The sequence below is a fragment of the Daucus carota genome, chromosome 2 (genome assembly GCF_001625215.2).
Source record: "Daucus carota subsp. sativus chromosome 2, DH1 v3.0, whole genome shotgun sequence".
NCBI lineage: Eukaryota > Viridiplantae > Streptophyta > Magnoliopsida > Apiales > Apiaceae > Daucus > Daucus carota.
In genome coordinates, this window is record NC_030382.2 from 38173365 (window position 1) to 38188210 (window position 14846).

At 33.8% G+C, this 14846-nt stretch overlaps 1 protein-coding gene and 1 long non-coding RNA gene across 6 annotated transcripts; both read left to right on the forward strand.

Moving 5' to 3' along the window:
- Positions 1-718: 718 nt before the first annotated feature.
- LOC108206565 (uncharacterized) lies at positions 719-4596 on the forward strand. 2 transcript variants are annotated; one of them, XR_001804150.2, is made up of 6 exons: positions 719-1069; positions 1393-1517; positions 2035-2102; positions 2553-2639; positions 3747-3905; positions 4080-4596. It is a non-coding gene; the product is annotated as an uncharacterized LOC108206565 (long non-coding RNA). The 2 variants fall into 2 exon arrangements; XR_010288881.1 differs by lacking the exon at positions 2553-2639.
- A 1467-nt stretch (positions 4597-6063) lies between these two features.
- On the forward strand, positions 6064-14176 carry LOC108210283 (mitochondrial aspartate-glutamate transporter AGC1). Of its 4 annotated transcripts, none has more exons than XM_017381602.2 (6): positions 6064-6352; positions 6826-7052; positions 8599-8694; positions 8917-9433; positions 11077-11212; positions 13727-14176. In XM_017381602.2, exons 2-6 carry the CDS (start codon positions 6851-6853, stop codon positions 13916-13918), a joined length of 1143 nt encoding a protein of 380 aa, XP_017237091.1. In that variant the 5' UTR covers positions 6064-6352; positions 6826-6850; the 3' UTR covers positions 13919-14176. The 4 variants fall into 4 exon arrangements, with proteins under 4 accessions (XP_017237091.1, XP_017237089.1, XP_017237090.1 ...); XM_017381600.2 differs by having other exon boundaries at positions 6064-6347; XM_017381601.2 differs by lacking the exon at positions 6064-6352 and adding an exon at positions 6376-6730.
- Positions 14177-14846: the final 670 nt, after the last annotated feature.

Sequence of the window (14846 nt, forward strand, 5' to 3'; positions counted from 1 at the left end):
TATACAAAATGGAACTTGAATAAACAGCTAGAATATACAAAATTGTGTTGGCTCTTGCAAACGGAAGCTCTTTTACAGGTTGAGTAAAATTCAAGGTAACTATAAATTTTGTGCATTAAGGATTTCCACACCTTGTTCCAGACTTTTTAATTCAAAAATTTAATTCACAAAAAAAAATCAATTAAAAATAATAATTTTTACAAGTCGGTCAACTCATCTAAAAATACGTGCAGTAGATAGTATTTTTAAATCGGTTTTTCTATAGTATACCCATGGGCACATGCTAAGCGCGGAAAATTTTGTGCTTAAGAGATTTTGATTGACTCCTCTCTCTTGATAATGGTGGACCCCCTACAAATACACCAACCGTAGCAATCAAAATCTTCCAAATATAAAAATTTTCGCGCTTAGCATATGCATATGGCAAACACTAGACAAATCATTTTTAAATAACACCATCAACAAGTTTTATGATCGCAGTATTCTGGACACAAATTTGCAAATTTGCAAATTTAGAAACAAATCATTACTTTCTAATTTCTATACACGTACCACTCGATTGGTGCCATGTGGCGCCTGTGCCAACTACTCTGTCTTTCTCAGCCGCATCTCTCTATATTATAAATCCTGTTGCGTTTTTTGCTACTAAAAGACTAAATTGTCCCTCTACATTTTCCGTATTCACATCCATATGCCACTCTTTCACCTTCAACTTTATACACTCAATCCATTTCATCCGTTGATTTCAAAAGCAGCAGCCGCGTGTCACTTCTTCCGCTCCTCTCTTTAGTTTCTTGATTTTATTTTCAAATTTGAATCCCGCTGTGTATCTCTATGTCTCCTTCTTACTCTCATATTTTCTCTCCCACATATTTTAAAATATAGCCATTAATGATCGATTGTTCTTGCAAAAGCTTGATTCTAGGGTATTTCGAAGAGTATAGATTTATGACTAAGCTGTTGACTGACGATTCTCTCTGTTGTGTGCCCCTTTCTCTAGGGTTCCAAGCGCTGCTTCGCCGCTGGAAAATCAAATATCCTATTAAATCTATCTTTCTTGCCGGAGCTGGTAATCTCTGTAACCTCTCTTCGTTTTTTAATTCAATTTACTTTAATTACGTTTAATTAGGGTCTTATAGTTGTTTTTCACTGTCGGATCTAATGCTCTTATTATCCGATTTGTGCTTTTCACTATTAGACGAGGTGGTAAATACAGCTTTATTATGTGCTTTTCGATGAATATAATCAAAAGGCTGTGTTATAATTGATCAACTGTTCTTTAGTGGTTTGAATCTTTTAGTTAGTTCTGTAATTTGTTTTGTATATTTGTTGGATATGACTGACAATGAGAGCATATGTAAAGTTGTATGATTCTGTGTCTTTTTGGAGCAGGTTGTGTGATTGTGTTTGTTTATACTAGCAAATATTGAAGCAAGGCCAGGTCCATGTGATCCCAGAACACCATAATTGTGCAAACCTGCCTCTTTGTACCAGCACACACTCTCCAACATGAACTGGTATCCCTCTCATTTTTTATGTGTTTTTAACAATCTCTTTAGATATTGTTCTATCTAACAATCTCTTTAGATATTTATTGTTATTGTCTTATTTTTTTTGTATTTGTAGCTCATCCTCTACCCATCCAGAAGGTTTCTCTCTGCCCCTCATAATCCTATATGAGCACGTCTTTTTGAACCTATTTTTGTTTTTCATTACTATATATTGGAACCTCATGTACTGTAGATACTATATATTACTTTTTGTTCTATGTTTCATTTAGTAGTTAACTTTTTGAATACTGTATTAAATATCCATGAGACTAATGAATAAGATCTGGATTCTGCAAGTCTAACATTTTGCAATTAAAATAAAATATTCAATATTCGAACTCCAACCAATTTGAAATAGGATTTTGTTAGTAAAGTAATCCAAATTCTAGCTGCCTAAGACCATATCTATATTTGTTGACCTAGAGCCACACACTTTTTTAACACAAGAGTATGATTTTGGCCTCCTTCTTCACTTATTCTGCAGGGCTGGAAACTCTGCGACAGAACCTTACATAGTTGGTCTGCCATGGATATTTACAGAAAACATACAAGGTAGAAAATACATCTTCTTGCTCATGCAACTGCCATAGATTATATGCCGAATAACAAGGGTCTTTTGTAATTTAACAAAAAAAAATAGTTTGTTTTGTGATTGTTTTTGGTTGTATGTGATTTTTGGGTTTTTGTGATTTGACTTTTGAGTATTGTTAGTTAATAATAGAGGTTGAGTGATTGATTGGCCTTGTGGGTTTGATGAATTTGTTTACTTGGCACGTAAAGATTGGATTTTTTGAATTTGTTTTTCCTGGTATGCCTATCAAGATCAAAATTTACGTTAAAATTATTTTTTGCAATTATAACGGTTGTGATTATAGTATTCACCACAGGCTTCTGTCTTGCGATTTGATCTATAGATTTGTTTCTCTTCTTTCTAATAAAACAGAGCATATCTGAAACTGATGCGAGAATATCCACTTTCTAATCTTCAGTTTTCATTTTCAGAGTGTGGATGTTCACACGGGTGTAGCCATGTTGATTCTCGATAATTTTAACAAATTCACAATCATTGATAGGTCGTAAACAAGTCAAGTATGTATTCCTGGACTTCTCTTCTCATCTCCAGATTAATTTTTAGGATTAAATTGTCCAATGTTTTTCTTTCCGCTGAATGTATGTCACGACCTTCTAACTGTAAGTTTGTCATAACTGTTGCATTTGCCAGCCTGTGGCCTAATACAGGGTCCAGTGTCAGATTTCATGCACTTGAGACCCTCGATCTTCATTAAACTTCTAAACAATATTTTAGACTTCCTCAATATTCATGGAACCTTTGCCTTTTGAAACTCATGGAACCTATTAAGTAGCGGGAAAGCATACTTAATATATAACTATTTATTCATGTATAGTTTAATTTACAAATTATATATCATATTTTGGACTAATTTCTTTTCCTTCAAAAAATTTATAAAAATCAAATTTCTCTTTACTCATGCAAATTTGAAATTTATAGCTATTTATATGATTATTGAGGTGTCTGCATCTCAACAATCAAAGTCTCGCACACACCACTTCAATGAGAACAGTGATAAGAAATTCTGGTATTTAAGACATATCATGCTATTTTTGTTTTTTTAGTGAATCTTTCAGGCAGTAGACCTGAATGCGGTAGACAGTGATAAGAAATTTGGGTATTTTGTCAAAAACGGTCTACTGGCTGTTTTAAGATCATTTTCGCAGCATCTGCAAAACCTCTGACCTTCCAACTAATCATAATTATACTCTGTTTAGATACACATAGTTCATATTTCATCAACTGTGGCTAGACATGTCTATATATACATGATCATTTAATTCAAAAATGATTTGTAGCTTGAAGAACCATATTACTACTTTTGTAGCTTACCAGAAAGAAAACATATAATGGCTCATCCCATCCACCAAGTAAACAAGAACAGGCCTTATGAAGACTTGACAAGAGAACAATTTCATGAGAAACACAAGATTGTAGTTTTATTAGATTTGTAGGCAGACTTATTGAATTGTATTTTCCATTCAGGCTTTTAAATGATTTATAATAATTTTTTAGCATTCGCATACATTTTTATTTTATATGTTATAGCTCAGTAAAATTGTGAGGTATGCAATTTGAGGTCAAAACACAGAGTACCAGAATTTAAGCACATTACTATATTGCAGGTTTCTTATTCAAGGAGAGCTTATTGTAATCAAAATGATATTGCGACTTATATATTTGGATTCTTCTTTGGTAAAACCACTTTGATCGAGTTATCTCCAAAGAAGACATGGGAAGGTTTTATTGGAGCATCTTTTACAACTATCATTTCTGCATTTGTGGTGAGCATATAATATCAGTTATTAATAATGTATTCATCTACCTTATAGCCAATGACTTTGTTATTGGGTCTGCTAACTGCATATGCAAATTGTTGCTTTTTCCCGATATTTGGGAGTTATGTAAGCTATATGTATTTATAGACGAGTCACGTGTCCAAATTATTATTTGTGCAGGTGGCATCAATGCAGCATGGATGCAGACTTACGTTAAGGGAGTTTTGTGCCCATACATCTTTTCCAAGAACCGTTTGGATAATGGGGTGTTTCTGGTGGGTTACGGAGTTGTGAATATGCTCCCATTCGTTTCAAGAAAAGCTTTACGGATCATTAAGAATTCATGGGGTGAAAGCTGAGGAGAAGATGCATACTACAAGTTCTGCATAGGCCAAACACATGACATTTGCATGGTGGATTCCATGGCGTCTATGGTAGCATAGCGCAAAAATGTTGGGTTTGGAAAGGGGGGTTATACTTCTTGACTGGCAAAAAACATAAAAATCCATTGATTGGTATCATAGTGCTTAGCTCTTCCTCTCTTTTTCGCCTTTTCGGTGTTAGGAAGGGAGTCGACTCTGTGTATAATTAATTTTTTGTGTTGGCATTTGTTTGAGGGTTGAACAGCCCTTGACAGTTTATAGCTCTGGGCTTCACACTACTGACATTTTATTTACATTCTTATGTTTTTGGAGCATATTTTGGCAATATGAGATAATATTATTAATGTAATGCAAGTTATTAGGAAAATTTTAACAGGATATATGATTCTATTTTTTTTTCAATGGGGTAGCCTAAGACTTCATATTTATTTACAAATGATGCCATGCTTATATAGGCACGGGAGTCGGTAAAGTCATCCGAAAATTAGAGAGAAGAGCCGAAATTGAGAGAGAAAGGGTTATATTTAGTAAATAAAGAGATTATTGTAGATGTATGTAAATAGGAAAAATAAACATCACTACATATATTATATATACACTTAAATATTAATTTTAAAACATTAAATTTATAAAAGAATTTTTTTCCGAAAGAATATTGCCTGCCCGTGCGTAGCGGGCAAGCATACTAGTTTTATGTATACTTCCGAGTGATTCTGCGTTACTCAGTAAAAAAATTGGTGTATTGCTCTTAAAATTGATAATGACAATAAAAATATGTTTATTACCTTCACTTCTGTAAAAACTTTGGCATAAGTTTATTAATCCTGAAAATATATTTTTCATATTGATTGTTATATATCATCTTATATACATTTAACAAGATATTATTTATCATGTTAATTTATATTGATATTTATGTCAAAATATATCATTTAGGATATAAAAGAAGACGCTAATTGAAAATTTATACTCACTCCGTCTCTTATTACTTTTCCTGTTTCCCTTGAACACATTTGCCAACGCACATTTTCAAAAATATCGTTAATATCTTTAGTTTCATGTTAGTATTAAATATAAAAACTTTATAATATTAAAATACTCATAAATACGAATCCAAAAAGATCACTCATGACTATATTTGGTCTTATAGATTTGACGTAAAGTAATCATTTGTCTAATGTTATGAACAGTCCTGACATTTCAAACGAGCAAAGTAAAAAGAAACGGAAGGAATATAAATTAAGAAAAATCTAATCGCGGAAAGATTAGGAGATCCCAACAAAATTATATCCGGTTTTATGTCAAAAATCCTAATTCAAATTTGATCCAGCTAATTTTAATTTGTTACTCTCTCTGTTTTTTTTATATGTCACTTTTGATTTGGGCACGTATCTTTAGGTGGGTTGACCGGCTAGTAAAATTTTTAATTATACTCCCTCCATCCCAAATTAGATGAGCTCGTTGACTTCAGGCACGCACTTTAAAGTCCATTGACTGTATAGCTACATTACTTATTTTTAAAATTTTATTTTTGCAAATAAAAATTTAAATATGAAATTTTCGTTTACAAAAGAAATTTTTAAAAAATAAATTTCGAAACTAGTCGGTCAATGCGCCTTAACTTACATGCCCAAAGTCAACTAGTTCATCTAATTTGGGATGGAGGGAGTATATTTTTATTCAGAATTATTTTTTCAAAAATAATACGCTTAACTACCCGGTCAAAGCACTTAAAAGTGTATGCTAAAATGTCAAACGTCGTATATTAAAAAACGGAGAGAGTATGAACAAACTTCATATCAATTTAATAATTTTCGGATTGATCCGATACCGGTCGGATTTGAATCGGAAAAGAAACGGGACCTGAACCAATTGCTGCCTCCGGGGGAGTTGCTAAGAAACTGATCCTTTAGTTTCCAACTCAAATTGCTACCTACTTCCACTTCTCCCGCGGAAATATAATTAAAAACGTTCTATAGAGCCTCAAGTCCTGCTAGTATAAACCCAGCCAAAACCCCCGAGTTCATTTCATTTTCTACCCTTGATTTCTTCTCATCTCTTTGCTGTAAGGTTTTTTTTTTGCTAATATATGTATGTAACTATTTTTGTATGCGTCTTTCATAATTTCTACTCATGTGAATTCTTCTTGTTCCAAAGATTTCGTGTTTTGATTTTGCACGTCATCTGTTTGATAAGAGTCCCCTTAGAAGCCTCTACCACTTTCTGCTCTTACTCTTATGTTATTAATTTCAGTGAGATCATGCCTAAATTGTAGCCTCAACACTTAGCTTCTAGTGTGTTATGCCTTCCCAAAAAGCTTTCGAGCAACATTTTGTTTGTTAAATTGTGATTACATTGAGGATGTAAAATGATAGCGCAAAAGTGAAAACCCCAACTGCACCAATCTCTAAAGCCAGAACAGTGTAGGCCGATTATACAAGCTAATATGTAATACCGGTCTAATAATAACTACTTATGAGTTATAAATGACAAATAGCTGATCCCCTGTTAACTAGTTTCTTGGTTCTGCTGGTTATTTTCAGGTAAAATTATAAGGACATTTGTGTTATGTTTCTGATGGAGGACTTATTCAAGAACATGACATTTGCAGCCCACACAAGTGCTGCCGTAGGGTCCATCGGATTAAGTGTTGCCCTAACTTACCCCATTGATACTTTAAAAACCCTGATACAGGTTGGATCAGACTCTAGTAAACAGTTGACTCCAGCTCAGGTTCTTCACCGGGTTCGTACTTTATCAGGAAATGCAGGTGATTCATCATTGCATACATCTAAGCTTTAAATTGTGCTGTTGATTCAAGTTAAGGTGGATGATACTCATTTAGTAAGGTCACTAAGATTTCTCAATGCTTTAGATAAATGTAGGACTGTGCATTTGAAGTAGATTTAGTTAAGCTCCATGTGTTATATGTATGCTGTCAAGGAAAGAGTATGCTGTCAAGGAAAGAGTAAAAGTGACTATACTTTAAATCATGGAAATATATGTCACTCAGTCACTGGAAACTGGAAAGTGCTTAATCTTTTTTTGTACATACTCAAGTAATTGTGGGTAACATCTAGTTTGATTCCGTGACTGAAACTTATCTTTTCTGTGGTGGTATTTAGATAAATTTGTCCGAAAATTTTCTTCAGTGTGCAACAAAGGAAGGTTGTTTATATGCAATTATCTGATATTATGACATCACGTGTCACTAAGAAGAGTACACGGTGTCCTGGATGGAAAATGCAAGTGTCTTAGTTGCCATGTCTCAAACTAATATTATATATATACCCCTCTGTTTTTAGGACAAGATATGTGTTGACCTCTGTTTTTAGGACAAGATATGTGTTGACATGATTTAGATAAGCTGTTCTTGTCTGTTAAACTAACTAGTCCCAAAATATGTGTAAACTGTAATGTGTTAACCTAGCGGTGACTTATTAAAGTGACTTTGCCAAAAGTTTAAACATAATATTTTTTTTAGTCTCAGTGGTGTCAATTGCGCCTCACTGCTGATACATTGGCCACGCGGCCCACCCCCCTGTGTATATGTATAATAACTATATAACAGTTAAAGGTACATTTAACTATTTAAGCATTGTGATATGTGACTTTTCTGAAGAATAATAGGATCTTTTAACGCTAGTGATACATGTGTTTACTACTAGAATGATGATAAGACTTAAGCCAAAATTTGAAAGTAAGACTCAGCTATGTATCAATCGTGCAGTGTGTGTGTGTGTGTGTTTGTATATATAATGTCTGTATGTGATTATACATTTGGTGCCAAATTATAGAAATAGAACCAAGTATATATCATTGCACTGGAGTTGCTATAAGGAGAAACAGAAGCTGTAAAAGAAGGAAAAGAGGATATATACGTGTGTCTATGTGTATGTATGTATATATCTATGCTGCATGTCAGATTTCCATACAAATTGCTTATCACCATGGCATCCTCGAACCCCTTGGCCCTTGCCAGTGATGTAAAACATGATTTGTATTACTGCTATATAATGGTATATTGACATTTTGACTTAAAGAAGCTGCAAAAAGGAGATAAGCAATGACATGAGCAAGCTTTAAATTGTCATCTGGCAATCCTGAGTCCAATTATTCCACGCCAAATTAATCAAGTACATATCGTCATTTGCTTTTTTGTTTTGGTTTATTCTCTGCATTTGAGTACTATTACCAACCAGTATTTTAAGCAGATATCTCAACTTAGCTGACATTTCATTAGTAATATGTGTGTGTAGTATACATATATAATATGTATATAAACAAATTGACTATCGCTCTCTTGATGCTTTCAGGTTTGTACAATGGTTTTGGTTGGTTGGCTTTGGGGAGAATGCCAGGTCTTGCGGCTCGGTTTGGTACTTATGAAATACTAACAGCTTTTTATAAAGGTATATTTATATATATAAATATATATATTCAACAGTGAAAACCTTTACAGAATGGCTTTCGTATAGACTAGTCTTATACTCTTTGCTATTTGTTGCTTGTCGTAAAATAAATTATTTGAAGAATAGAATTTGTTTCCGTAGCACCTTAATTACCATATTCATTTTCTTAAACTCTTAGAGAAAATGTTTTAATTACTTTACTACACCTTGTGGTGCTTACAGATGGTCGAGAAGACAACTATGTCTATGCCTCCGAGGCCCTCATGGCAGGAGTAGCAACAGGTGCTGTGGTGTCGGTCATTAACACTCCATTTGAACTTCTCAAAATCCGTTCACAGGTCACTTCCGCTTCCCTTGTTCCAAGCACCACTTCAGCTGTAGCAACAAATAATGTCTCCCCTTCAATTGCAAGATTACTTCGAGGACATTGTATGGACATGAAATCCCTGAACAAGTCTGTCGGTCTTTTATCCACTCTTAATACAAAATATCCCAACATGATCAGTGCCTTGAAAGATTACCCGTGGATGATGACTGGATCAGGGAGACCACCAGCTGTGTACAATGTTAGAAATCCCCGGGACATCGTCACTTTAGAAGGGTGGGGTGCTCTATGGAGAGGTCTGCGGTCAGGAATCTTCCGAGATTCTATTTTTTGCGGCGTATTTTTTTCAAGCTGGCAAGTTCTTCACCAAGCAATGCTTGATTGGAAGGCAGTTTCGATGGATCCTCCACCCAGGTTCTGAATCATTCTTCATTAATCAGCCCAGTACATGCTACATTATTACATTTATCTGTTTTCTCCCTTTGTTAGTAAATTCACTCCTCTTATTAACATGAAATTTGCTTAGCTGTTGTTTGTCAAGATTTTACCCCAAGAAGTGATTGTTCATCATTTGTGATTGATCTTAATAACTTTTTGTCTTTTTCATTACCATATGCTGCTTTTTTTATTCTTACATGATTTGTCAATGTTTGGTTTGGAGGATTTAGTTGTAAATCTTGTAATTTTTTTAATGGAAAAGTTCAATAAAAAAGCGAGGTACCCACTCATTGCGCTCATAGAACAATTTTTTAGGTCACTGTATGTCCTTGAATTAGGAGCTCATCTTGTTATATGTATTAGTTGATCATATTGTTTTGAAGGACCAAGGAGCTCCAAGGGGCTAAGGAGTGCAATTCATGAAGCTAGGCACATAATTGTAGAAATTTTAAATATATATTATATAAATTTGAATCAAGACTCAACAATTACCAATTGAAGTATATAAACAGATTATCTTTGTTTTAAACACAAATAAAAATAAATTAACCTAAAAAAATATGTTTAATAATGTTAAAGAATAAAGCAGAAAGATATCAAAGTTGAAGAAAGACATTTATATAATATTTCACATTTGAATCTTAAAATCCCCTTTTACCAATATCTTCCTCTGATTTATGTAACTACTGTATTAAAAATATATGTTAAAAGACCATGTGACATCAATATATTAATCAACATATGTATTTATCTATTTAGTTTATTTTAAAGGATTTACCTAAATTCCTGAACCCCAATTACAGAGAAGACTGCCGCGTTCACTCGTAAAAGAAAACAAAACATATTTCTATTTGTACCATAAGAGCTACAAGGATGATTACGGTATCATTTTTAAATTATGATGTTTTTATTGTTGCGATTTCTATTTAGTCGGCATATTTTTGGATTCTGAAATCGTGGACAATTTTATTTTTTTTAATTCCCTTGAATCATGGCATAGTTTTGGTTGATTTGTGGATTACCAATTTGGTAAGATTATTATGTGCATGTTTGGCAACGGACTTGTAAGTCACTCTTGGTCTGTTTAGGAACTTAGCGATAGTGTAAATTATGTTAGTTTGGGCAATGAGATATAGAGAATCAGACTGTATATAAATATATATCATAAGTGGATTTATCTAATAGGTAATAGCTATATATCTATTTGTTGTTGCTTATGTTGATGTAGCAATTTGTAATCATGCCGTAGAGCCTGCAAGCTAAAGGTTGCTTACAAGTGCTGAAAGTATCTTTTACTGTTTCAGTTACCTTTCTAGGTACTTTATTTTTTATTATACTATTTTGTTGGGTACTAAATATTATTTTTTGGTTATATGCTATTAAGTATAAATTTACTAATTATCTCAGACAATAAGCTGCAGTTTAATTACAAGATGGTGATTTGACCCATCATTTTTATTTTATACCAATACAAGCTGCGGTTTAATTACAAGATGGTGATTGACCAATCTTTTTACAATTTTACTGCTAGGGACCTATGGTTTCCTTATTTATATTCTTATTTTAGTTTTATTTCTCTTCATAGTTTTCATTTTAATTTTACTGTTACCATTTTATAGATATGATGAAGAAATTGGCCCATTATCTCCTTTGTCCGTAAGTTTTGCTGCCGGGATTTCAGGCTCAGTTGCTGCTGCTGCCTCTCATTGTTTTGACACTGCTAAAAGCCGCTCACAATGTATAGTGGTCCCAAAGGTATGCTACATATTTTAAGTTGGTTTAAAAACAATATTGGCCTCTTAGCCTGCATTATGGAAGTTTAATTTGTTTTTGCTATAATATGACCTTCCAAGTTTCAATTTATTGGTTCCTTTTATGTGTACGATTTATAATAAATTTGTGGGCATTCTGACCACTAGATCAACTAAATTTAGTAGCACTGTAGCACACAAATTAATTTTTTTTTATTTAAGGTGGACTCTAGGGTGTTTTTGAAAAGTCAGGTAATATATTTTCATTTGCTAACTTTTAAATTTTAAAATATATATTGTAATTATATATTTTGTGTGGGCCGGGGGTAAGTTACTATTTTCTGCTTTGAGGGGAGGACCTGCACCAAATCTTACACTATCAAGCCTGGAATAGAAGTCTCTTTCTCTGTAGTAGTCTAGGCAAGCAAGTATAGGATTTAAATTTTCTAGTACTGCGTGCTAACTGAAATTGATTAGTTGCAAATTTGTAGTCTGAATGTAATTACATACCAAAATATGCACTGTATCTTCTAATGTCTTGAATATTAAATGAATCATTCTAATACAGTATCTTTCTCTTAAAACTCATCTTTGATCCTTGCCAATGCATCATTGATTCCTAGCTAATTTACTCTAGAATTAACAAGCCCAGGGATTCTAATGTTCCCCTGCATATCTTCTAGTGAACTTAATTTCGAAGTTGTTAAACCACTGTTGTGGTCCTCCAAAGTGTATACCTTCTGTGCTCCTATGAGCATCCACACCTTATAGTAGGAGAAATTTTGAACACCCTGGCAGTAACGTCATCTGTAGATTCAGTGCTTGGCGGAGTGTATCAGGAGCTTGATGACTTTTTTGTCAGAAGAAGCTTGATGAGTGATTGGTCTGTATGACAGAATATCAATGGTTGATAAATTAGCTGTCAAATTTTGTTGCAGGTCATTGCATAATTGGATGACTGAGCAATGAGCCATTTTGTGTCATGCAAGAAAAGTTGCGGACTGGACAGTGTAGAGTTTGAAAACATATATGGTGTTGTAGTCACGGATAAGGGAGATACCCATGTGTGTGCAAGAGCTTGTTGTGCCATAGACTTTTCCTTTCCGAATATCTTAACATATTCCCCTAGAGTCCTGCATGATTGAAAAAATTAAAAAATTAATTTATTGGTGTATTTTGGACAAAGAAGTAAGTTAATGCTTTGAAACATAGTCTGGTTCGTACATCTGGCAGAAGCTTTTGTCTAGGAATGTCTTCAGCGCTCCCACCTCAGGGTTAGGCGGTAATCTAAACTCATGCATCATTCAGTCAGTTTTTATAGCATTAGCAGCTCTGACCCATAGAAGACTAATAATGTCTTTAGATGATTACAATTAATGCTGCCATCAGAAGAGTATCTTGGCCTGTTAGTACCAGTGGCTTTCAAGAATCCAGCTCCACTGAGTTGGTCTTTATTCCTGTATTTCTGGTCCCTTGGAGTAGATGCTAGACCTGGTAGTTACTGGTATTGTATACGTTAGTAAGGATCAGAACACCCTGAGTGTGCGTGAGAAAATACTATGTTAAAGGAAGATCCTATCGATCGTACTTGTAAATATAAACTTGCTTACATTAGTTCAGTATGAAGTGGTTTCTGCTGAATCTTCCTTCACTAAAACCCTATAAACTCCTCATCCGTAGGGTGAAACCAACCAGGCAACTTTACTTCATCAATCTTCACAATCTCGTTCTTGTCCTCCGTTTTTCTTTTGCTTATCTGTCAAGATAAGGACTAAAGACTTATCTAATCAGTTAGCAAGCGTTGCGATATAAGGTGTAAAGCAGTAGCTTCCTATGTGAATTCTAATAGAAACATTTAAGAGTACATTAGCAACTCAGATAGTTTATAGCTATCATTGTCTCCTGAAAACAGTCTCTTAGCGAAACTTAAGCTGCCTTTAGTCATTGAAACAAGAAAGGTTATTTTTGTTGTATCGAGAAATTTAACTTGTCTGGTACAGCTCATCTCTGTGAATCCAATTCCCTTTCTTATCTCATTTAAATGCAGAGTTGTCATCTTAAGTGACTACAGAAATTAGCTTCCGGGAATCTTAAATTCAACATACGAGCAGTAGTGTTTGTTACTATACTTATATTTCACTTGATAATAAAGATAGAATAGCAAATTATTTTCTAATATCATTAACTTCTATGACTTTGTTGAAAAATGATTTTCGAATTGTTTTCTGCCAATACTTTAGCACTCAGTTTTCATTATTTGGCTTTATTTGAGGATAAAATCATGATCAAGCAAAGTTACTAGAATTTGAGTGATAGTGCCACTAACAAAAGATTTCTTTACATCCAGTTATAATAGTGGAAACATTTTTGTTATCATCTTTTGTGCACATGTATTTTCTCTTTATCTCTTCTCCTTTCTCATCTTCTTTTTGACTCCGACGCAATATGGGATGGTAAAAGCCAAAAAGGTGATCATATGCATATGGTTTGCATTATTTATCTGACCATCTCATTGCAGTTTATATCCATGGAGAGGAGGTTGCTGAAGTGGTCAAGACCCGGGAATAGATTCGAGAGTTTTACAGGGATCCACCCTAGAGATAGGAACATACTGTTTCGTGGCATTTGGCTAAGGATGGCTCGTAGTGGAGTAGCATCATTTTTATTGGTGGGAAGCTATTATTTTGCTGTTGATCAACTGGTTTCGTGATGAATATCTGACTGTCAAGTAGTAAAAGTGCATAAAGATTTATGTGAGGTACAAGTTAGAAAGGTACTACCTCATGTAGACAGATTTTTTTAACAAAGACCTTGTGCCAGGTTCCTGCATTAAAACTTCGTACTTAGATCAAGTCATCAATTTTTGTTTAATTTAAACGCCAGAGGGGCGAACACACAGATAATGGTATATGGTTGCCTTTTATAACAACAATCTTACTGTGGATAAAATGTGATTCTTAATTTCTTATGACTGTATGCTTTCTACAAGAATGAACTAGGTATAATTTTGTGAAAACTTGTATATGTTTCTGTTTGATTAGGAAATGTGTGAAGATGGATAATGTAAAACTGATAAGGCGAGAACGAAACAAATTCGATAATCTGGTAGCGACGTATTCAACTCTTATAAATCCTTGTGGATTATTTAGAGACTAAGACCCTGTTCCTGAGTTGAGTTTTAAAGAGGAAGGAAAATTATCTAACTTTCACTCCAATTCATGCTCCCGAATTATTTAAAGGGACGAAAACAAGTGAAAGTGAGTGCAAATATAGCATGGTTTCATTCCAAAACTTTCGCTCCAAAAGTGGGATGAAAGTGAAAGCATCTTTGCTTTCACTTGCATTCACTTACTTTCTTTTCTAAAAAAACTCGGGAGCAAGGCCTAACACAATCAACTGCTATCTATCGCTTTATCGCTTTACAATAGATAAGATTCTTAATTCTAGATTTTCACAAATAGTCGATGACACTAATTTTGTGTATTTTAAGATATCTCGTCAATTTTCCTCCAACAAAATTGTTATTGTACATTATTTTGTAAGTTAATTGAGTAAAATCATTAGTATTAATATATCAAATTTTATTTGAAATACTGGACCAAAAAATTTCAGTTAAATACTTAATTATGTAAAATATT